General features: G+C 47.9%; 1 protein-coding gene across 4 annotated transcripts in view; it reads left to right on the forward strand.

The window, feature by feature from the left end:
* Positions 1-26,136, forward strand: part of LOC119181192 (FGGY carbohydrate kinase domain-containing protein) — a 167,785-nt gene that overhangs the window by 127,996 nt on the left and 13,653 nt on the right. For all 4 annotated transcript variants that reach the window (XM_075882985.1, XM_037432373.2, XM_075882987.1 and 1 more), the window contains one exon: positions 13,529-13,649. In XM_075882985.1, coding sequence (XP_075739100.1) covers positions 13,529-13,649 — 121 coding nt within the window. The remainder of the gene's footprint in view (positions 1-13,528; positions 13,650-26,136) is intronic.

A 26,136-nucleotide genomic window follows, 5' to 3' on the forward strand; every position in this document is an offset into this window, starting at 1 on the left:
AATACCTTTGGCAAGCTGCCACTGCTCTGTACACGTCAGCCCATGTACTGCCAATATCCCTCTGTCTTGACCTTCTCTTTGCTCTTTCTATCATCTTTATATTCTCTTTCCTCATTATCCATGGTTGCAAACCGGGCATGTACCTCGTTACCTTCCCTGCTTTGTTTCTTGTTGTTCTTCCTTGCGTACGCTCTATGCTTTTTGAATAAAGCTATCTCCCGGTGACATATGCCATTCCGATTTGGTCGCATGACCGATTCGGCACTGTTATAATTCAAATATGACTTATTGTTATCCATGCATTATTTTCAGAATTGTTAGACTTGCGTAAGTACTGAAATTATGCAGCCCATCACGCTCACGTGTACACAGCAGGCCAGGCCTGCGTAAAGCACGCAGCGCAAACAGCGCGAAAGCTGGAAGACTGGCCGTTCTATAACCTTTTGCTCACTCTCTAAGGGCGACTACTTTAAGTAAAGTTGTAAGGTATTCACTACGTCACAAATAATTGTAATTGTTCCAAAGTAGGGAAGGACACAATGCCATTATTGTTCATTCTATAAAGAAGTTAGGTGTGTGCTCCTCGTCTGTAAGGAATTGTGTGCTCTTTGTTGATTCTATGGTTGAAGAGATGAGTTAAGGCACAACCCTTTGTTATAAGTGGGAAAGATTTTGAAACTTCAACTCTTTGCACAATTTTTCTAGTGTAACGCCTATTGATATCGTTTAAGCAATACTTTTATTTTTAAAGTATGATATCGTTTGTCTGCAACACCGGAACGCTTTTGTTAAAGCGACTTCTTTGACGACGTGACGCCTGTATTGAGTCTATTTTAGAAGGAGCTTCATGCGCCGGCCTGGCTCTGTGGTAGAATACTCGACAACCTGCACGGATGTTGCTTTCAAGCCTGTCACATTCTGGATTTTTCGTGTTTTTTTGCGCGATAGCTTTTGCGGACACTGGTGGTGGTGGTGTCGGAAAACTATATGTGTATACGCCACGACAAAAGATACTGTGCTGAGGACACAGCTTCCACTGTAAACACACAGACATGCACACATACGCACCCACACACATGTGCACACAAAAGATCACTGATGGTTACGTTAGTGCATAATGAGGTGTTCTGATTTTTCAATTGGTTGAGGCAAATGCTTCAGCTTAGGGGGCATTGAGTCTCTGCTCGGACGCATAGCTCGCTTAGCAGCAGTGGCAGACGACGCATTTTCGCCAGTTGTGTTCCTCATTGTTCAGAAACAGGCTGGGACTTTGGTATGTAGATAAAGGGTTTACATTTAGAAAAAAAATTGCCAGGAGTACCGTGACTGGTGTGGATAGTTTTGCACAACCATTACAGATGGAGTTTAGCGCATATAGGCCTTCGTACATGCATACCTTAAAATATTTGCGTGTATTGTGTCTGGGAACGTCCTCGCTGTATATCGTATTTACTCGATTCTACCGCGCCCTCGATTGTAACGTGCACCCGATTTCCACCGCGAAAAAAAAAGTAAGACATCGATTGCAACGCGCACCCATTTTTCTCGCTGGCCCACACGATCACACCACTCGAAAAAACGACTAAAAAACGAAAAACGATGAGGTACGGGCGGAGCTCAAACCCATCTGACGTGTAACAGAGCATTGCCGTCACTGTAGTTATACCGTGGACCGATGTCAGCACGCGAACTTGCTTCGCCCCCTTCTTCTCGACAGTTGTGGTGCCAGGCATGTCAAAGTAAAGAGGCGTCTGATCGGCATTCCCGATTTGCCCAAGCAGGTAGCCGTTGTTGCGCCGCAAGTTTAGGACGAACCTCTGAAAACTGTGAAGCTTTTCATCATACTCCTCCGCAAAACTTTTCGCATATGCATGTTTCCCTTCGGAGGGAAAAGCCTTTCCTCTTCATAAAGTTAGTTAGCCACGACCTGCTCGCTTCAAACTGGCTCCGCATTAGATCTTTTTCTAAGACTAATTGCATAGCCCGCACTTGGAGCAGTTCTGTCGTCACGGGCCGCTGTGCTGCTCGCTGCTCAAGCACATACTCGCGGAGTAGCTCTTTAATTTGGTGAAACCGACCCTGCTGTGGTCCACTGAAGCCTTTGCGTGAAGCTTTGCTGTCGACAATCTTCTGCTTTAGTTTCCGCCGGTCCCGCACGCACGTTTCGGGAACTCCGAATGACCGCGTCGCGGCCCGATTTCCGTCCGTTTCTGCACACGCGATGACTTTTCTTTTAAAAGCGGCATCGTGGTGCACTCGAGTTTTTGGAGTCGGCCCTTCCACGCCGTCGATGCTAGTGCACTACTAAATGACGAACTCCTCAGCACACGTACGAAGAGCCGCAAATGGGAAACACACAGGCAGAAATGGCCGACGCACCATGCCGATGCACGTAGGGGGCGGCCATTTTGGATTTGCCGATGGCAATAGATTGACCGTAATTTTTTTGTTCTTACTCGATTCTAACACGCATGCAATTTATGAACCCGCTTAACCGGAAAAAAGGTGCGCATTAGATTCGAGTAATTAGGATACACTCTGTGCATTGGGATGGGCACGCCACTCTGTGGCCATAAGAGCAGACAGTCGTGGAGAGCCCAAGCAGAATCAGACACTCTCCCAACACCCGCTGCCACAATCAGAATCATGAACTGCTGCATAGTCAATTGCACCGAAAGGTACACGCCCTGTCCTGCGAGAACGACGTTTTACTGTTTTTCGACTCGTTGCTGCTTTATTGGGCTGTGAATTATGCGTTCACGGCTGTGCGTCGTAAAAAGTGTGTTGTTCCCGCTCCCTGTGCCATTTTTCGTTCTGCCGCTGCATGCTTGAATTGGTCTGAGACACCATCTCCGCAGGTGTATTGATATTACATGATGTTCCAGCTGCCATAGATGCAGTGAGAAAAGAAATGCATGCAAGGCATTTCGATTATACGGAAGGCTGATGGAACGTTTTGATAAATATACTCATGCTGCACAACCGCTCAATAGCCGCCCCACATATGTATGCACTGGATCGCGCATTAGGGATTCAGTCATAGGTGTCTTTACTTTGCTTTCGCTTGACGTTGAAGGCAGCTGTTCTCCTTCATTCAAAAAGTAGGAAAATAAAATAAAGGCGAAACAACAATTAGGAATCCCTAAACTATACCCAAATACGCAACACTCACGCGATACCCCCCACTCTGCGACGCAATTACATGAGCCTCCCCCCACCCCCCTAGAAAGATGCAGGCGGCTTTCTTTTTTTCTTTCGATCTGGCGTCTGCAGTGTCTTTTCTGAAATGCAGCCAATATAATCTCTCTGTTGTGTCCTTGCTTTCAACAACTTGCTTTATTTTCAGCAACTTGCTTTATTTCTGCTACTGTTTACGCATTTAGAGTGCCTGGAGTTTACATCACTGCCAAGGCGGTTTTGGAAACAAATATGTCATTAGGTGGGTGGGCGAATATTGTACAGCACCCAACATCCTACCTAATGCACGGTGAAATGAGGAAATTAGTTTGCATTTTATTATGGGAAAAATAGGAGCCAAAGCTAAAAATATCAGGAAGAGAATTCGAGAGAAATTGCTTCATAAAATGGTTCATTTTTCTGATGAATGCCTCACCGAGTCAATTCAGGCAATTTTTCATGAGCACTGTTTTTTTATTGTTTTATAATCACAGGTAGTGGTCTATACTTGATGCCTCATTCTTATAGCAGTTATGAATGCTCCCTTGGTATCGTGTATATAAAATTATTCACTTTGAATGGTTTAAGTGGAACGGCGTTTTTTGTTTGAGTTATTATTGTTTTCCTTTTTTAGGCGTACATATTGCCACTTAGATTTGTGAGCTGGCAAGCCCTAGCCAGCCGAAAAGGGCAAAGAGAACAAAGAAGTGTGTATTAGCACTTCGTTTTGAAGATGCACGCTCGTGTCTTCCTGCCCCACTGTTCCTGTCTTGTCTCTACGGCTCTTGGTTCATGACAAACTGGTGGACGTGTTCGGTAGTCTATGTACCGCACCCCTCCACATAGCAAGGACTCAAGCGTCGTACCGGTGGTCGCTCCTATTCACCACGCCAGCAAAAGAATCGAAGGGCGATCCCCTGAGTTTGAACTGCTCACAAACAACATGGCAGCTTCGACCACCCCTACCGACACCAACCTAATTGGTACGAACGGCACAACGCCACTTCAGTGCACCTTACTCACACCGCAAACGCCAGATCCTTTTCATGGCACTGCACTTGAGGATGTAGAAGATTGGCTTGTTCATTACAAGTTCGTTGCCGTGTACAACCAGTGGGACGACGCAGACAAACTGTGGCACGTCTATTTTAGTCTTTTGGACGGTGCATGTGTGTGGTATGAGAACTATCTACAATTTATAGCTCTCCTGGGGGTTTCAATAATAGTATCGATACCAAAATTGGAATGGCATAACATGGCTGTATGACGAGCAAAAGTTACCAGTCGTAACATGAAAATCATGACATATATGTCATGAACGTCGTGAATGACATTTCAAAGTCCTACACCTCTTGCGGTGGTTTCGTTCATTTGGCATGTTGCAAAACTGGTGTGGTATGGCATGATTGCATGGCGAACACAAGCGAGCGACAGACCATAACATGAAAATCATGACATGCGTGTCATGTAACAACTGGACTACATGCCACTCTCATGATAATGACGCAAGGCAAACATAGTATTCAAACTACGCGCGCTAGTTCGTGCGCCCCCCAAGAGACCAGCAGCTTGATGATGAAACAAGAAAAGGCCGTGATGGCGCGCGCCTCCTCAGGACGGGATTTTGATGAAAAAGAAGTGGTGCATCGCTCGAGGGTCTCTCAAAGATTGATCCCCTTTTGCTGATCGCCTGTTGCAAACGCCGCTACATTTTCCTTTACTTTTCGGGCACAAGTTAGCCCCAATGAACAGTTTTTCGTACACCATTTGGATTGTACGTAACAGTTCTGATGGAGGTGCTGGGTAATGATCCAAACCCAGTTGGACTTCGAGGAAGCAGCCGGGAACCACAGGCAGTCGAACCAACTGAGCTCGCACCAGTTCATCAGCGCTCCAGCCGTCGTCTAAGTGGTGAGCCACCGGAATTTCCCCTGCCACCAGAGCCCAGAGTGTCTCCAACTGTCTCCGGTGAGAGTACCAAAATGTCGTCTCCAATCGCTGCCGCACACGTCCTTTCGTCTCCAGTCGCTGCCACGCATGTCGTCGATGAGCCACGGACGTCGGACCCTTTTCATGGCGATCCTCATGAAGACGCCGAGGATTGGCTGGAAGGTTTTGAGCTCGTCGCAAACTGCAACGGATGGACCGAAGAACGGAAGCTCCGCCGAGTTTATTTCGCATTGTAGGACAGCGCACGAACGTGGTCCGAAAATTATGAAGGTACCATTCGATCGAGGGATGATTTCCGCCGGGATCTACTGGCCACATACCTGAGTACAGACCGCAAGGAAAGAGCTGAAGCTGCCTTGCAAGCAAGAAACCAGCGCAACAATGAAAGCGTCGCAATGTATGTAGAAGACATGTGCTGGTTATTCCGCCGGTCTGATCAAAATATGAGCGAGGACAAGAAACTTCAGCACCTGATGCGTGGGGTGAAGCAGGAGATTTTTGCTGGTTTGCTCTGATGGCCCCCACGGAACGTCACTGAATTTTGCACCGAGGCGACAGCGGTTGAAAAGACTCTGCAACAGCGAGCGAGGCACTACAATCGAGATGTTAACATCGCAACCGTAGACGCGGTGTCGGCAGTCTTCGGGAATGGCATCGACGTATTACGAGAGCTCATTCGATCGGTGGTTCGAGAAGAGCTCCAGAAGCTAAACGGCAACCCCTCAACGGTCTCGTCATTAGCGGAAGTTGTTCGGAAGGACGTGAGGCAGGCAGTCTATGAGCAGCAGCTACAAGCCCAGCCTGTTCAAGCATCGGTTCCGTTGCAGCCCGCAGTCTCGTACGCCGAGGTGCTGAGAGGTGCACCTGTACCCCATTTTGTCGCCCCTGGACCTTATTTCACCGCAGCAAGCACGCATCTGCCGAAATCTCGATTTACACCGCCCCCAGCCGATACTAGGATCCGAAAAGCTGATATATGGCGCACTCCTAATCGAATTCAGCTGTGTTATCACTGCAGTGAAGCTGGCCATCTTTACCAGATGTGTGATTATCGACGCACTGGACTTCGGGGTTTTCCCGTAAACGCTGCCTGTCCACAGAATGGGGAGCGACCTGTTGAAATCGAGGAGTACTTGTCATCGCGTCAAGGTGCTCACTCCTCACAGCAGCATCAGTCTCGGTCGACAGCGCCACTGAGGTATCTGTCACCAAGTCAGCGCCCATCTTCAAACTCTCCGAGGCGACTTCCCCAAAGCCCGCTTCGGGAAAATTAGAATCAGCGACCTGGGGAGGTAAGGCCGCTGCCGACGCAAGAAAACAACCTCCAGTGCCGATTTCAAAATATGATGGTGGACACGAGACTACATGCGGAAACGGTAACGTCGCTTCTGATTTGTTGGTGATTATAGGCGGCTACGAAATGAATGCTTTGGTAGACACAGGCGCAGACTATTCCGTCATGAGCAGGGGACTTGCCAGAATGCAGAAAAAAGTGCTTACCCCTTGGATAGGACCACAAGTGCGAACCGCCGGGGGACACGTTATCCATCCGGCAGGCATGTGTACCTCTAGAGTCGGGATACGCGGTTTCACCTACGTCGCCAGCTTCATTGTCCTGTCGGAGTGTTCAAGAGATGCATTTATCAGAAATGGACTTTTTCCAGGCCAATGGCGCAGTGATAAACTTGCTGGAAACATGCGTCTCGTTCTCGACGAAACACGCCATTGCGACATTCGAGAGTGAAAAACGATTCGATGCGCTCCAGATTGCTGGTGATAATGTAACAGTACCTGCAAGATCCATCATCGTTGTCACCCTAAAAAAGCAATGTGTGCAACGAATATGAAGGAATGGCAGAAAGCAATACTGGGTGGTTACTCGAGAAAGGGATCTGTGCAGGAAGAGGTATTGTACGACTGCGTGATGGGTGTATGAGTGTCTTCCTGACAAATTTCTGAAATGAGGTGCAGCATCTTGCGAAGGGAACTGTTGTTGGTCACTTGCACGATTACGTTCCGATTACGGATTTGAATTCTTCCGAGACTGCACCACTACACCCTGACAGTATAGATTCCATACGCATCTATGCACATCGAAACAGCCCTATCACCGAACCATAAAGAAAAAATCGAGAGCCTTATACGGGAGTACGCCTCATGTTTTTTCACGTCATCGAAAGTGCAAAGAACATCTATCGCCAAACACCGCATCATAATCGATCAATCTGTTAGACCTATTTGCCAGCACCCGTACCGGGTGTCACTAAAAGAGAGAGAAGTCATCAGAGGCCAAGTTGAAGAAATGCTCAGGCACGACGTAATTCAACCATCGGCCAGCCCATGGGCCTCACCTGTAGTACTGGTAAGGAAAAAGAACCAGACCTTGCGCTTCTGCGTTGACTACCGAAAATTGAACGTCGTCACAAAGCGGGATGTCTATCCCCTTCCAAGGATCGATGACACCCTTGACAGACTACGAGATGAGAAATTCTTCTCCTCTCTAGACCTCAAAAGCGGATACTGGCAAATAGAGGTGGCCGAACGAGATCGCGAGAAAACTGCTTTCGTGACCCCAGATGGGTTATACGAGTTCAAGATACTCCCATTTGGCCTGTGTTCCGCACCTGCCACATTTCAGCGGATGATGGATACTGTGCTGTCCGGGTTAAAATGGCAGTCCTGCCTTGTTTATCTCGATGACGTCGTGATCTTTTCGGCCACCTTCGACCAGCATGTGGAACGACTATGGATTGTGCTTGAAGCGATTAGTTCAGCAGGGCTGACGATAAAACCCCAAAAGTGCCATTTTGGTTTTCATGAACTGCTTTTTCTAGGTCATGTGGTTAGCTCCGAAAGCGTTCGACCTGACCCCGAAAAGACAGCAGCTGTAGAAAAGTTTCCTAGACCGACGGATAAAAGGGCTGTGAGACGATTCTTAGGACTTTGTTCCTATTACAGAAGATTCATCAAAGATTTTTCGAAGATTGCGAAACCACTAACCCGACTGACGAAAGAAGACACGCCTTGCGCCTGGACAAGCAAGCAAGAAGACGTGTTCAATGAGCTACGACAGCGACTGCTAAACCACCCCGTCCCGGCACATTTCCACGAAGAAGCTGAAACAGAGATTCACACGGACGCAAGCAATTTGGAACTAGGTGCCATCCTTGTGCAGTTGCAAAACGGAGATGAAAGAGTGGTCGCATATGTTAGTCGCACTCTTTTGAGAGGTGAAATAAATTATTCGGCGACGGAAAAAGAATGTCTGGCGGTAATATGGGCCATACAGACATTCCGACCGTACTTATATGGTAGACCATTTCGAGCAGTGAGCGACCATCACTCGCTGTGCTGGCTCGCAGGCCTAAAGGACCCTTCTGGGAGACTTGCTAGATGGAGCCTCAGGTTGCAAGAATATGACATAAGTCATATACAAGTCGGGTCGCAAGCACAGCGATACTGATTGCCTGTCATGCGCACCAATAGAATCTGCACCTGTGGAAGATGGAGACGACATTCTGTTTCTTGGGGCCGTCAGCACCGCAGACATGACTGAATATCAACGATCTGACACGGAGTTGCTTAAACTGATCAAGGATCTGGAAGGGCAACCCGTGCATGTCCCTCGAGTTTTCGTCCAGGGATTGTCCTTGTACCTGATGCAAAACGTTACATACAAGAGAAACTTCGAGCACAGCAGGGAGAAATTTCTACTCGTGGTTCCTTCGGCCTTGCGACCTGAAATCCTGGAAGCCTGCCACAATGACCCAGCAGCAGGACACCTCGGAGTGAGTAGAACATTGGCTCGCATCCGCACCAAGTACTACTGGCCAAAGTTACTGGATGCTGTATAGCATTATGTAAGGACATGTAGAGATTGCCAGAGACGCAAAACGCCTCCATTGGAACCTGCAGGATTTCTCCAACAAATCGAACCACCTGAATCTCTGTTTGAACAAGTAGGAATGGATCTACTCGGTCCATTTCCTATGCCATCAATGGGCAAACGATGGATAGTAGTGGTGACAGACTACTTAACCCGGTATGCCGAGACAGCCTCTCTCACCAGGGGCACGGCTATAGAAGTCGCTGAATTTTTCGTCTCTAAGATTGTACTACAGTATGGTGCCCCAAAGGTGGCTATCATGGATCGAGGAACTGCATTCACAGCCAATCTGACACAGTCCATTTTGAAACTTGCCCACTCATGTCATAGGAAAACAACGGCTTACCACCCCCAAACGAATGGGCTAACCAAGCGACTCAACAGAACTCTAACCGATATGTTGTCCATTTACGTTGACTTGGAGCACCGTACGTGGGACAAGATACTGCCGTACACCACTTTCGCTTACAATACTGCTGTGCAGGAGACTACTAAAGTGACGCCATTGCAACTAGTCTATGGTCGAATAGTTACCACGCCATTAGATGCAATGCTGCCTGTAGGCGACAATACAGAGCACAAGCCTGACATCAGCGAGCCAAAGAAGTACGGCAGTTGGCGCTACATCATATAAAACAACGATGCTCAAGATGCAAACCGTTACAACCTTCGTCGGAGAGGAGTCGACTATGCACCAAGCAACCGAGTTTGGATTTGGACTCCCGTGCGGACGCCTGGTTTTTCCGAAAAGCTCATGTGCCGCTATTTCGGCCCTTACCGAGTTCTTCGTCGCGTCAGCTCCTTGAACTACAAGGTGTCACCGGAAGAACAAGTGCGTTCATCAAGATGCCGAAGGAGCACAGAAATCGTGCATGTAGTCAGAATGAAGCCATACTGTGACAGGCAATGAACATCGAACTATACACACCCGATCATGAGAAATACCTATTTCGCCAATGGAAACCACGCATTCAGACCATCTCAGCAACACTGCTTTTACGCATCGGGACGAAGCGTTTTTGGTGGAGGAATAATGACGCAAGGCAAAAGCAGTATTCAAACTACGCGCGCTAGTTCGTGCGCCCCTCAAGAGACCAGCGGCTTGATGATGAAACAAGAAAAGGCCGTGACGGCGCGCGCCTCCTCAGGATGGGATTTTGATGAAAAAGAATGGTGCACTGCTTGAGGGTCTCTCGGAGATTGATCCCCTTTTGCTGATCAGTTCATCATCATCATTATCATTTGCTGATCGTTTGTTGCAAATGCCGCTACATTTTCCTTTACTTTTTGGGCACAAGTTAGCCCCAATAAACAGTTATTCGTATACCATATGGATTGTACGTAACAATATGATGCGCTCCCGGCCGTTTCGTTAGTGTCACATATACCATGTTTGGTTTTACAGTACGTGAATGGATGTCGAAGGTATGTGACTGGTCCAAACATGATAATCATGATATGCATGTCATTTAACAACATGACTACATGCCACGCTCATGATGCGCTGGCGGCTGTTTCGCTAGCTTCACTTATGCCAAATGTGGTACAGCGGAACGTGAATGAATGACGAAGGTATGATACTGGTGCAACCATGGTAAACACAAGATACGTGTCATGTAACAACATGACTACACGCTACGCTCATGATGCGCTCGCGGCCATTTCGCTAGCTTCACAACTCTGTATTACGCGACACGAACGGACAACATAGGCAAATGACACACCCAAACAGGCTAATCACAGCATGCGTGTATGTAATAACATGAGTGCATGCCGCACTGATAATGTGCTCACGGCCATTTCGCTAGCTTCACATAAGCCAAATGTGGTATTAAGGGGCGCCAAAGGATGACAAAAGTATGTGACTGGTGCTAACACAATAATCATGAGACACGTGTCATGTGAGAACATGACTGCATGCCACAGTCAGGGTGCCAATACATTTCTAGGAGACGCGGGGCACGTGCTCGCCAGCGTTCGTTTTGTCACGTCATGCCGGCGTGGCCACGCCAGGCACCGGTCCTGCCATATACTCGCAGGCGCGCGCCCCGCTGCATTCCTTTGATGCATGCGCATTTCAGTGCGTTCAGCGTCCCTCCTTCATGAAAACAGGAAGGCGCAGTGTTGTCTGGGTAACGCATCAGCGCGAAATACAGCATGTCGCCTTTCGCGCCAGTTCTCGTCGGGCCGCGTTGAAGGACGCTGGTCACGCCTGGTGCTCGCATTTAGCTAAAGTTGTGTCGCTGTGCCCAGTGGGCGCGCGCGTCAACGTTACATTGAAGTATATTCCGCCCTTCATGTTGCGCGCGCGGCCGTTTTGCTGGCTCCACATATATGAAATTTTGTGTTACGTGACGTCAATGGATGACAAAATATATGACGGGTGCAAATATGATAATCCTGACACGCGTGTCATCTAAGAACATGACACGAGATCACGTTCATAGCGTGCTGCCGACCGTTTCGCTAGCTCCATACATACTAAATTTGATATCCCGTGACGTGAATAGATGACGAAGGAAAACGACACATCCATGCATGATAATCATGACACGGAAGTCATGTATGGCATCATTTACTACCACCCCGTAATGTTGTGCTGATTTAAGTGGTGTATAAACATTTCTCATTCGTGTTTCGCATATCATCGATTCCCACTGTACGTGAGATCTGCCAATTTTCTAAAAAAAACATTCACTTTAAAAGTAACATGAGTTGATACTGTATACGGGTATGTACAGGGAATTTCAATTTGTTTGCCATAGTTCATGCAGGTTTGAGGAATATGAAAGATTTTTTCACGAAAGCTGTATTTTTTAGACACTTCATTATTTTCAATGTATAATTGATTACTTTTAATATGCTTTTATAAGCAAGAGTAGCAGACCCGACTGGCCTCAATGAAAGTACATCTGTGGACCATGGCACGAAAAAATTTTTTGGACTGCTCTTGTAACTGCACTGCAACTAATCCACATTATTACGACCTGAAGACTGCTTCTCAAACCATTATCAACCCGCTTAGTATTATGTGTCCGCCTTGGAGGCAGTTATTGTTCTCGGATATGTGAATTTTCTGTTATTGGAAATTTGCAACTTGATCGACTTAGTTTCGAGCTGTAATTCTTTTTGATACTTCTGAGTTCCCAAAGCACAAAAAGAAAACACCTGCCTGTGCTTCATCTGTTTGTGAAAGTATTTTAAATTAGCGTGTAGAGATAATTGAATAAGTTTCGGCCAACATAATAACGTAATCAGTCAATACCTAAACTTTTACTGTCCTATCAGTGGCTATATTTGCTACTATGTTCATTAGTGTGTTCGTTTGTTTATTCACAAAGTCTCTTTGATAAGTCCAGAGTCGGTAATTGGCATTTTTTACCTTTCAGAAAGTGCCAAATTGTAACAAGGAGAAGGCCTCTGAGCATAAAAAAATTATTTATTGAACATTGGTTTCAAGAATGTAGCGTTTAGTGCAAAAAGCTTCATCACCTTCGTGAAAGTCAGTTGAAAGTCATGGTTTGACACTTCAATCAAACCCAGGCATTTTGTGTGGCGCTAAAACGCGTATGACCGCCAGTGACGGCAGTGCTGGAAATGGCTTTTGGTATATATCATCTGATGCAGGTGTTATGTTTTATGGAAAGCAACATTAAAGAATCCCCAAACAACTTCTGAAAATATGAACAGGCACGTTATTCTGCTCCCGCATTTCCCGTCTTTGCGGCGTTACACGTGAAGTGAGTTGTCTCTTCACGTGATGTGAATGTAATGTCTCGATTGATTGATCGTGAGGGTTATCTGCTGTGATTGATCGCCAACCCGGTTTTGCCACGTAGTCCCACGCCTGCCTTGTCTCGCATGACTGCCGTGAGCGATAAACTAATTTTACTGAGATTTCGTCGTTTAGCAGCGTGAAGTAGAAAAGCGTGAAATTCTGACTGGCTCAACGCTTAGTGCTGACATTCCGTGTGCCTTCTGAAGAAACTAGTGGCGAGGTGAAGATGGCACTTGTGAGAAGGGTAGCAAAGGCGAGAAAAAAACTGCTGGCTTGCCTTTGAACTCAATATGGTTTAGGGGTCCTTTAACAGATATAGTACTGTGAGGTAGAAGCGTAGAATTGCACCAGGCCTCACACTATGTAAAGTGTATTTCACAATTTTATAGCTTCCCACCTGTGAAAAATGGCTCAACTCTAACGTGTAATCATCATATCATTATTGACCACAGCATAAACAAAGTGCGCAGCTATGTAGGTAGGTGAATGCGTTGCCTTTTAAATGTGCTGGGGATATACTTTGCTAGAATCTGCAAATCTTTACAAAAGACATATAGAAAGGCAAAAGGGCTCTCATGAAGTCTTCAAAGAGTCGATTTGGTAGAAAATATATTCGCTAAATCGTAGCGGCTTGTTTGTGTTATGCTAGTGCAGCCAGGCTTTCGCCTACGTGTGTCACAGGAGTGCAACATCAGCCATCTTTTTTTTTCTTATCACTTATTTTGCCTCCTCTGCAGTACGGAACGCGCCACATCATGGACTCATTGGCCGACACGGGTCACTCTGTTTCCAGTCTGCTCATGTGTGGCGGGATGGCCAAGAACCCCCTGTACGTGGAGCTACATGCTGATGCCACAGGTGAGCCTCCTGTACCGAGTGTGATGCCCTAAATTCGTTTCATCCTTCCTGAAAAGCGCTTTGCCAAATATTACCGGCTTCGCCTTGCACTGAGAACAGGGCCCATTAAAGAGAGTTCCTAATATACGTCGTGAAACGCGAAAACGCCTTACAAGAGGCACAAGAAGTCACATAAAGACAGCCGCCGGCATGCCGACGTAGTATGTCAAGTAAAGCCGTCACATGATGTCATTATGACATCACAGGTCACCGGTATGCATGACACCACTTAACAGGACACCATTCGAGAACGTCATCTTGACATTGGAGATCGGCAATATTTATTTGAACGTGACGTAACAGACGTCATGGGATTACAAAGTCAGTCAAGCACCATGTGGAGTTCACAAAGCTTCTCGGAGGGTTAGAAAACATCAACCCTCCCCCCCCCCCCCCAAAGAATGGCTTTCGCTTTCAAGTCAATCTAAATGAACCCACAGAGGCTTTACTGAAAACACGTTGAACAGGCGCTGTTTTGAACACGCTGTTTTAAATGCTCCAGTGCAGGCAACGGCTAATAAAATATCCAACTACAGCGCTGGTTCAAAAGCTGCAAAATTCTGTTGGGTGGAATCAGGTGGTCGTTTTAAATCGAGCAGGTGTCGATTGTGCTCAGCTGGGTGCGATATATTTTGGGGGTCTCATTCGTCGCACACTTTCGGCGCATATAGAGGAAAAACACAGATGATAGTAACTGGTCCTCGATCCTTCACAATATGATCATTACTTTGTCAGTGTGCATCTTGCGTACTACTCGGGCGTGTTCATTTCAAGCTGACATCCTAAAGGGGCTGTGCAACACTAGTTTAAGTACGAATGAAATGGTTTCACTAAAGAAGCTTTTTGCGTCACGAATTAGCCACCGCAAATTTTTTCAGAATCCATTCGGTTGATTGATTGATTCGTGGGGTTTAATGTCCCAAAACCACCATATGATTATGAGAGACGCCATAGTGGAGGGCTCCGGAAATTTAGACCACCTGGCATTCTTTAACGTGCACCTGAGTACACGGGCCTACAACATTTCCGCCTCCATTGGAAATGCAGCCGCCGTAGCCGGGATTCGATCCCGCGGCCTGCGGGTCAGCAGCCGAGTACCTTAGCCACTAGACCACCGTGGCGGGGCCAGAATCCATCCGGTACGAGCAAAGTTACAAGAATATGTCTCACGCTGCAGTTTTTTTCTCTCTTCTGTCATCCCGTTGAAAACGCTGCGAGTTTAGGAGCGAGAGATAGCACTGGAGCAGAAAATATGTCACGCGCGTCTCATTACCTTGAGCACTTTTTTCTGTTCTTTTTTTTTTAATTCGCTGTTTTTCAAATTGATCGCTGGCACACACGTTGACAACTCGTGGCATCCAGCAATGGCCCCAGTAAGGACTGAGGGCGCCATGCTCAAATCATCCAATGATTATTACTTGTATTGCGACAGAGTGATTTTTTTGTATGTAGCGTCATTTGTCTACAGAACCACTTGTATTTCTCGTTGGTAGACAATTCATTTATTATTGTGAATTCCAGCCCGCGTGGTGCGTTATATTATTTGGCATCCATGTTCTTGGGAAGGAGCCTTTACGACCGATTGACAGAACCTCCTTACTATGCTCAATAAGGTTTTCACAAAAGGTTTCGTTAGGTCCAGGGACTTTACCTACTAAATAATGTAATTTAAAACTTAAATTTCAGTGCAAGCTCAAGAACAACGAGAACGAAGACAGGAAAAAATGTGACAGTTTTGCTGCAAAGGCGAAGCAATGAACGCAATAGCAACGAAGTGGAAGGTCACGCGCAGAATGAAAAGCAGATGCAACTGTGCCCCGCATTTCTCACGCGCAAATGACGCGCGAAACGTACTCGCAAGTACAGATGCACGCGAATAAACGTCTCAGTCGTTACTTTGCTTGGTCTGAAAAGCGCGTGCTTTTCACAAATGGAGACTACAATAATTACAGGGACATTTGTATGCCCGGTAACTACAGCAGAATCGTTCCAGGTAAAGCCCGAGGCTAGCCAAGATGCACGATCCTCGCCGCGAGATAAGGGCTTGCGAAGGAGCGTCGGCCCCCTCCTATAAGTGGGGGAAAGTACAGGTGGAAGACTTGAGTGTGTGCCGCCCCGCGATGTGGCGACGCCCGCTCATTGCACCATCTTGCTGGTAATGCTGAAAACACGATAATAACTACACCCCTCCGAGTCCCGTCAGCAGAGGTAAGTGGTAGATATAAATAGCTTGCTGTTTGAATGTTGAAGGACGTGCTCCTCGGTGGCAAACTGTAATGCTTCGCATTCACAACCCAGAGGTCCCACTTTCAATTCTGTGCGCCGGAATACTTTTCTGGATTTTTCTTTCTTGCATTTTCACACACACACACACACACACACACACACACACACACACACACACACACACACACACACACACACGCACACGCACACGCACACGCACACGCACACACACACACACACACACACACACAGAGACAGACAGACAGACAGACAGACAGACAGACAGACAGACAGACAGACAGACGCATTTAAGATGCTGATATTTGAACAAACGAGAAAGCAAGCAGTTTTTTTATCGATTTAAGTTCAGGTGTGGCACATCCTTCGTCTGAGAATGAAAAGTGAACAAGGCATGTGACACTTTCAAGAACCCCTGGTATCTCAAAAAAAAATCAGAAGTTTCAAAACCAGCATCGTTGACAATACAGTTTCATCTGTCACCTCATGTAACAAGATAAGTGCTACAACTCAAGGTGCTTATGAATAGGAAGCCATCGCATCAGTCAAGCATATAAGCCAGTAAAACGATGATTAGGCTGCGAAAGAGACACGAGAGATTAAGGCGAAATGTGCGGCAAAACAAATATCATGCCCAACTATTTCTGCACGGCACACATGAAAGTACTGAAACATCACCAAATAAAATTTCACAAGCTACCACGTTTGCTACACAAACAATAGAACAGGCGATTTTAATGCAATATGCGGTGAAAAAAAAGGAGGGGAGGAGGGTGCATGAAAGAAAGTGTGTGTGACAGGTCGGGGAGGCAAGCGTATGAATAACATAGACTTTGTTACCTAGAAAGAAAGGTGACACGTCCGACGCTTTCATTTATGCCAGTGTGAAGACTCTTGAATTTATTGATAAGGTAGGATTCACTAACTTCTCTACCAAGATGAGTTTTAAATCCAGACTGTAGTATGGTAGCCTTAATGTTTGCAAAGGAGTGACCTGGTATCTGTACATGTTTTGATAGTGGAAGACGAAGTATACATTAAAAGCGAAGGCCCTATGGTTATTAAAGCGTAACCTGAAGGACGTTATGGAGGCGGAAATGTTGTAGGCCCGGGTGCTCAGATTTGGGTGCACGTTAAAGAGCACCACGTGGTTGAAATTTCCAGAGCCCTCCACTACCGCGTCTCATAATCATATGATGGTTTTGAACGCTAAACCCTACATATCAATCAATCAACCTGAAAGACGTTTTGGTGTGACCGATGTATTTCTGGTGGCATGGGGAGCACTCAAGCATGTAGAAAACACTGGCGCTGTGGAGTAAAGTGAAGTTTCCGTTGATGCTCGTGGTAGGGCTTGAAGCTCTGCTATAGTTGCGGAGTGCAAAGTTGTCAAGTGTGGGTATACCTTACAATGGGGTTTATTGCAAGGGTTACAGCCAACATAGTTTGATCAGCTGTTTGTTTTCTATGAAGTCAAGGTATCACTCGGGTTTCGCGATCGGTGATAAACCACCCTAGGTGGTTCCACAAAGATTTCTTTTAGGCGGTCACATTGAATGAAGATGTTGTGGCGTTTCTTGAGAATGTTGGTGATATTTGGAGCTGATACTAAGTGCGTTAAAATGAGATTCACACTGTTCCGTAAAGATCTTGCTGATGCTTTGTTACCGATGAGCAAATCCTTGCAGTCGATATTTTCCGCCTTCTTCAGGGCATTGTCAACGTTCCTTCGCATCAGCAAAGGCAGCTGCCATCGCTCTCGCCATTCAAATCGCAGACCAATTGAGTATTTCTGCTTATGTTGTCTCAGACTTTCAGACAGCTTGTTGCATGTAACTGAAGGGCATATCACCAACGCAGGCCATCAAGCTGCTGGGAAAGAAACTCCTCTTTGACCATGGTTTAGTCTGGTGTCCAATTCATACAGGCCAGGATGGCAATAAGATGGCAATGAACTCATTCATATCCAAGCTCTAGTACTCAGTGGCTGAGCCCCACTACCACCCGCTGCTGAAGAGGATAAAGATGGAGTAAAATGGCCTGAAATCTTGAAGAAACGAAGATAAGATTGCCGCATCAGGGCACCTCCCCACAAGGAGTTCAATAGACATGAAGCTTGGGATTGGCGCCACCTGCAAACTAATACACTCCCAAATCTGCATAAGCTTCACATGATGTACCCGGCGAAATATACCAACGCATGCGTGTCGTGCGGAGATATGGAGATAGTCCCACACTGAGATATTCTCACATCGCTCCAGGGGTGTCGACAAGGTTTATTGACGTCTAAGCTACAGGGCTCTAACCAAGCGCGTCGGTTGGGCTTGTTTGCCAGAGCGGGGCCCACGCACACTTCCTTCTTTTTTATGGTGTGAGCCTTCGCCTTGGCGTACGACCCACTGCTAGAAGTAGGTGGCAATATTCCTCCTCAACAAAAAAAGAAAGAGCATCGTCCCGATAAACAAAGTAGCTTAAACAATGAAAAAGGGCACCAATATTCAAATGTTACATGCGATAAGTTCACCAATGATGAGGCAATTGTCAGAACACAAATGAAAAAAGACAGGAAAAGTCGTCTTTTAGGAACACGCAAAATAAGGCTTCATGCGCACCATGTGAACTATGTTAAAGGTCAATTGTCTTCGTTGTACCCATCATGACGACGTAGCGTCCGGAACCACTTCGTTGTTTACGTCAATCACGCGGCGTAATACTCTACACGAAACAAAGTATCTGCTGAGCAACTTTTCAGAGAGGCCACGGCGATGAACAGGAATCCAAACCCAAACTTGGTCTCCCGGACTGTAAGATATGTCATTGTGACGCATATTGTAACGTCGTGCATCTACCTGTTGCTGCTGACCAATGTGTAGCCGGGCGAGCTGGTGAGTTTCCTCGGCACGCTCGGCAAATTCTTCTGCATCAATTGTTATTTGATTGGCGTCTTCACAAGGAAGCATCGCATCCAGCATCGTCTGAAATTCGTGGCTGTAGAGAAGGCAAAACGCTGTAATTCGGGTTGTTTCTTGAACGGTGGTGTTATAAGCGAACGTCACATAAGGCGAATGTGATCCCATGTTTTGTGTTGGACGTCGATGTACATGAAGATCATATTTCTGACTGTCTTATTTAGTCACTTGGTTAAGCCGTTGCTCTGCAGATGGTAAGCAGTCATCGTTCAGTGCCTAGTGTTACTTAGTCGAAAAACTTCATCAATAAGCTGTGCTGTGAACGCTATTCCTCTGTCGGTTATCACTGTAGATGGAGCACCGTGGCGCAGAACAATGTGGCACATGAAGAACTATGCTGCCTCAAAAGCCGTGGCTCGTGGTATTGCCTGTGTTTCAGCATAGTGGGTCAAATAGTCAGTTGCAACAATGACCAATTTGTTGCCGTCGGACGATAAAGGAAATGGGCCAATAATGTCCATGCCGACTTGATAAAATGGCTTGTGGAGTGAATCAATTGGCTGAACTAATCCAGCCGGCTTGCTTGGTGGCGACTTTCGACGCTGGCATTCACGGCAGCTTTTGACGTACTGCTTCACGCTTGCCGAAAGTCGGGTCCAGTAGTACGCCTCACTTACTCTGGCGAGCGTTCCCGAGTAACCTAGAGGACCAGATGTGGGCTCGTCATGACACGCGGAAAGGACTTCGTCCCGCATGTCCTTCGGAACGATAAGGAGGTAAGCGTGGCTCGTAGAACCGGCGTTTTTTTTTTGTACAGGACATTATCTCGGAGGCAAAAAGACCTCACGGCGCGAGATAGATGGTGAGGTATAACGGCGTATGACCCTCCAGATGGTCGATGAGCGGTCGAATCTCTTCATCGTCTCGCTGGCATCTGCTCAAGTCAGATGAGCTAACAGTGCCCAGGAAACCGTCATCGTCCTCTTCTTCTTGATTGACTAAAGGTATGGGTGCACGTGACAGTGTATCAGCTTCTTCATGCTTCCGTCCAGACCTATATACGATGGTCACATCAAATTCCTGTAGATGCAAGCTCCATCGGGCCAGTCGTCCAGAAGGATCACGTATGTTTACCAACCAGCAGAGGGCTTGGTGGTCCGTTACCACTTTAAATGGACGACCATAGAGGTACGGGCGAAACTTGGTGATCACCCACACTACAGCAAGACTCTTTTTCTGTGATCCTGTATTTCAGCTCGGTACGGGACAGTGAGCGGCTGGCATAGGCTATGACTCGTTCTTTGCCGTGTTGATGCTGGAGGAGCACTGCGCCGAGTCCGATGTTGCTGGCATAAGTGTGCACCTCTGTGTCAGCATCATCGTCGAAATGCCAAGAACAGGGGCTGACTGCATCCGCTGTTGTAGCTCGGCAAAAGCAGCCTGTTGCTCGGTAGCCCATACAAATGGTGTGTTGTCACGTGTAAGGCGAGTCAAGGGTTCCACTATCTTCGAAAACCCTCTAATAAATCGTCGATAGTAGGCGCACAAGCCCAGAAAGCACCAAACAGCCTTTTTGTCTGTAGGATGCGGAAACGTGGCTACAGCGGCAAGTTTGTCGGGGCTGGGTCGGACTCCTTTCGCGTTGACTACATGGCCAAGGAATTTGAGCTCTTCATAACCAAAGTGACACTTCTGTGGTTTGAGTGTAAGATCTGCTGATTGAATAGCCTGTAGCAGAAAGAAACGTTTCCGAAAAACGTCAACGTCATCAAGGTATACGAGACAAGCTTGCCATTTCAGGCCAGTAAGCACAGTGTCCATCAATCGCTGGAAAGTTGTGGGCGCTGAGCACAAACGAAAAGGAAGGACTCGAAATTCATACAGGTCTTCAGGGGTCACAAAAGCCGTTTTCTTGCGGTCTTGCTCGTCAACCTCAATCTGCCAGTACCCGCTTTTTAAATCCAAAGAGGAAAAATAGTGGGCATGGCGTAGTCTGTCTTACGAGTCGTCAATGCGTGGCAGCGGGTACACGTCCTTTTTAGTCACGCTGTTCAGCTTGCGGTAATCGATGCAAAAACGTAACGTTCCGTCTTTCTTCTTGACTAGGACGACCGGAGAGGACCACGCACTGTTGGAAGGCTCGATGATGCCGTCGTCAAGCATTTCTCGAACTAGCGTACGAATGGCTTCTTGTTCCTTCGCTGACACGCGGTAAGGCTGTTGGTGTACTGGGAGGGCGTCGTCGTGAGTGATTCTGTGCCTAGTGATCGAAGTCCGGCGCACCTTAAAGAAAGTAGGGAAGCGTGACTTGAATACAAGCAAGCGTTTTCGCAATGCTGTCTGGTTTTCTGGTGCGAGTCTAGAATTAATATCGATATTGTCACGAGCGGTTGCAATGCACGGCGCATACAGCGCGAATGAACATTCAGACAAAAGGTGAAGAAGGAAGACGACGTTGGGTGTGCTGTCTCGAGACCCCTTGTGGAAGTAAACGCGAACCATCCAGGCTCGCCTGTTTTTCAACCTTTTCGTGTACTTCTTGCGTGTAACATTTGGTGGAGCTGTGCTGGGTACCTCCCACGACCTACGACGGAGCCGTCAGCACCAGAACTTCGTAGAAGCCGTCGCCTTGCCGGACTTTCGCCATCGCGCCCCGACATGTCTCTGGAGCAAAATGACCCCCTCAGCAATGCCTCGGCAAGACCACCGCTGTATCAGCATTACCGAGAGCCACGGCCGTTCTCAGCAAAGCCAGGGGAAGACTTCGATGAATGGCTGACCCATTACGAAAGGGTAAGCCAATGCAACAACTGGAACCCGGCCAGCCAGCTCAGGCATGTCGTTTTTTATTTGACGGACACGGCCCTGGTTTGGTATGAAAACCACGCCGACACGCTTACTACATGGAGCAGTCTTATTGAAGAAATGAAGAAGTGCTTTAGCGACTCGGACACTAAGAAGAAACGAGCGGAAACAGCTTTAGCTCAGAGAGCTCAGGTGATCGGCGAGACTTGCACGACATATATTGAAGAAGTTCTCAAGCTGTGTAAGACCATCGACTCTCGAATGACCGAGGAAGATAAAGTGGGACACCTTTTAAAAGGTATTGCGGAAGACGTCTATAACTTCCTCATTGGAAAAGACAACCTGAACACCGTATCAGACGTGATTCGGCACTGCCGCACATTCGAGGCGCTGAAAACTCGCCGAATCACGCCGAAGTTTGGACGGCTAGCCAATGTCACGACTGTGGCCAGCGTTGACGCGAGTCCGCAGACAGACCTCTCAGCTACCATTCGGCAGATTGTCCGTGAGGAGCTCCTGCGGCACGAAGAACAAACGCGTTATGCGGTGCCGCGTTGCGCCTCCGTCGCTTTCCGAGACGCCGTCTGCGCATCTCCTCCGGCTACTTGGCAGCATTCGGTGAATGCTGCGGATTGTAACAGCTACCGACACGACCCGCATTATGGCCAGACCGAACAACGCCATTACGACTCGATTGATCGGCGTTTTGATCAGCATCCACGCGACGTTCGCCCACGAAGACCCAGCACTGCCTACGACATCCAAGGGGAGGGGATGAGTTACTCTCAGCCTGTGGCCGCTGTGGAATATTTCAATCAGCGTCCGGAAGTTCGCCCTCTGCCCGTGTGTTACAACTGTGGCACGCCTGGCCACATAGCTAGGTATTGTAACCGACGTCGGGCATTCAGCAATGGACAGTCGGGATCGTTTATGCAACACGGTGGTCGTGCAATGGACACTAATAGGCCAGGAAACACCACTTTTGAAGGCTACTTCCGAGAAGAAGGAAGCCGTCACTTCCCTCTGGACAGCTATTCTGGAGAACAAGAAAGGTATCGAAACCGTTACCGCTCTCCTGCCTCCGAACGTACTCTGACACCACCACCAGCTTTCCGAGCGTCTCGATCTCCATCTCCCAGACGGCGTGTGACGTCATCATCTCCTCGACGCCGCTTCGCGTCACCACCGCCGGGAAACTAGCCAGCGCGGCCGATGGAGGTGAGGTCGCTGGAAAATCTTTGCTGCCGACTCGGATACCTCCACCTATCTTCATGCTGAAGAATAAGGTTAATGTACTTATTGATGGCGTTTCTACCATGGCTTTAGTCGACACGGGAGCAACTGTTTCTGTCATGAGTGTGGTGTTCAAAAATCTGCTGGGACGCAAGGTTATGTTTCATTGGGACCACAGCACAAGCTTTCGTGGAGTGAGTGGGGACTCATTATACCCGGTTGGTGTGTGTAACGTGGATGTCTCCTTGGGTGGTCAAACCTTTAACACTGAGTTTACCGTGCTTCCGCGTTCCACACACGATGTAATTCTCGGCATTGACTTTTTGAAATTGTGTGGCGCCAATGTTGACTGCCGAACAGGAGAACTCAGTATTTGCGGAAGTGTGTCCTCTGCGCTCTTAGAAGAATCATCCCAGCAAGAGAGTGTGTTTTGTGTTTCTGAAGACACTGTTGTGCCCGCTTTATCCGCGATGCGCGTTCCTGTTGTTTGTTCGTCTTCTGTTAGTACTTCGTTCGATGTTGCGGTGGAACCGGTCCATAGAAACTGTCTTAAGAAAAATGTGTTGGTTCCGTATTGTATGGTTTCAGTTACCGATGGATGCGCAGGGCTATGGACGCTAAATTGCTCCACTGAAGCCGTAGTGCTGTCTCAAGGCCTAAAACTTGCTACGTTTCAGGGAGAGTCATTTATACCTATGGCAGTGCTTACAGAACTACCGGATACAGCACAAACCAGTGTCTCGCACACCGCAAACGAACACATGCTCGGAATGGTAGCTACATCGCTCAGTGACCATGAACGTCGTGTTTTGATGGCCCTGCTCTCGAAACACTCTTCAATATTCGACTTTGCACAGCACGACGGCCCCACATCGATTCCTGCATCCCGTACTCGCCATCGCATCAACACAGGATCCGCTGAACCGATTCGTCAAAAACCATATCGTGTGTCCTCTGCGGAGCGAAAGATCATCAGCGCTCAAGTCGAAGAAATGATGGGTAAAGGAGTAATTCGGGAATCGTCTAGCCCTTGGGCAGCTCCAGTGATACTGGTGAAGAAGAAAGACGGCACGTGGCGATTCTGTGTCGATTACCGTCGCCTAAATGCCGTTACTAGGAAAGACGTATACCCACTCCCACGAATTGACGACGCCATCGATTGCCTCTTTGCGGCTTCTTACTTCTCTTCTGTGGATTTACGATCAGGTTACTGGCAAATCCCTATGCACCCGGATGACAGAGAGAAGACCGCTTTTGTAACGCCCGATGGACTATTTGAATTCAACGTGATGCCTTTCGGGCTTTGTAACGCCCCCGCAACGTTTGAAAGGTTCATGGACACTATACTTCGCGGTTTGAAGTGGGAAGTTTGTATGTGCTACCTAGACGACGTTGTGATCTTCGGCCGAACATTTCGTGAGCATAACGAGCGCCTGGACTTGGTACTGAACTGCTTGAGGAAGGCCGGCCTTGTGCTTAATTCTAAAAAGTGCCATTTTGGTGAACGACAGACACTTGTGCTGGGACACCTGATCGACAAAGAAGGTATACGACCAGATCCACAAAAGACAACAGCTGTGGAGGCATTCGAGGCACCTCGCTCTGTGAAGCAGCTACGAAGTTTTTTAGGGTTATGCTCCTACTTTCGCCGTTTCATTCCCAAATTTGCTGACATAGCTCATCCGCTCACATGCCTTCTCCAAAAAGGTGTTCCTTTCGAGTGGAGCTCGGAATGCGACTCATCGTTTCGGCAGCTAAAGCTACTGTTGACGTCCCAGCCTATTCTTCGCCACTTCAATCCGTCATCACCGACAGAAGTTCATACCGATGCTAGTGGTGTTGGCATTGGCGCCGTACTAGTTCAGCGTGTCGGCGACAGCGAGCATGTGATATCGTACGCTAGCCGCTCATTGAGTCGCCCCGAGCGCAACTACACTGTCACCGAACAAGAGTGTCTGGCGGTCGTCTTCGCTGTGCAACGGTTTCGATCGTATCTCTACGGGCGCCCCTTTACTGTCGTCACGGATCATCACTCTCTATGCTGGCTTGTGAATCTTCGGGATCCCTCTGGTCGACTAGCACGCTGGGCGCTCCGTCTGCAGGAGTATGATTTCGTTGTTTCCTACAAGAGCGGCCGGCGACACGCTGATGCTGATTGTCTCTCTCGCCTGCCACTCCCAACGACTGAATGTGACGCGGACAACTTTGATGAATACATCGCTTTTGTGTCCACGGGATTTCCGGATATGGATACCTTCATATCAGAGCAGAGGAAAGACGACAGCTTACAGCCGCTATTCGCGGCCGCGCGGGAGTCCGCTGCAGACAATCGTTTTCGCTTACGTGACGGCGCCCTATATAAGACGAACTTCTCGGCTACCGGTGCGCGCTACCTTTTGGTTGTCCCCAAGAGCCTTCGCAGTCACGTATTATCTGCCATGCACGACGAACCAACTTCCGGACATCTTGGATGCACAAGAACACTCTACCGTGCTCAGGAACGCTTTTATTGGCCCCGGATGCGCAATGATACCGAACGGTACGTCGCCAGCTGCACCCAATGTCAGCGTTACAAGCGACCAACTGACGCGCCGTCTGGTCGCCTTCAGCCTGTTTCGCCTCCTAGCACCCCCTTTGAGCAAGTTGGTATAGATCTTCTGGGCCCTTTTCCGCGATCCACAGACGGCAATCGTTGGGTCATCGTTTGCGTAGACCACTTAACCCGTTATTGTGAGACGGCAGCACTGCCGTCGGCCACAGCAAAAGACGTTTCCATCTTCTTGCTGTTTCAAGTTATCCTCAGACACGGACCTCCTCGCATCGTAATCAGCGACCGTGGGCGGCAATTTACCGCGGATGTTGTCGAAGAGACCCTTCGTCTGTGCTCATCAAGCTTCCGCCATTCCACTCCATACCATCCACAGACTAATGGTCTAGTGGAACGCACGAACCGAACGCTTGCCAACATGCTGTCCATGTACATCGACTCCGCGCACAAAAACTGGGACACAATTTTGCCTTTCATCACCTATGCTTTCAACACCGCAAGACATGAGACCACTGGTTACTCACCTTTCTTTCTCCTTTATGCTCGTCCACCACGCTATAATCTTGACACTATGCTTCCCTACTCTGCTCATCACAGTGAGCCGATCAACGAGATTCTCTGTAGAGCAGAAGAAGCGCGACGCCTCGCTCGGCTACGCACCGTCACCTCGCAAGACCGGTCAAAGATCCGCTATGACGACCGTCACCGA

This window comes from Rhipicephalus microplus, unplaced genomic scaffold (genome assembly GCF_043290135.1).
Source record: "Rhipicephalus microplus isolate Deutch F79 unplaced genomic scaffold, USDA_Rmic scaffold_14, whole genome shotgun sequence".
NCBI lineage: Eukaryota > Metazoa > Arthropoda > Arachnida > Ixodida > Ixodidae > Rhipicephalus > Rhipicephalus microplus.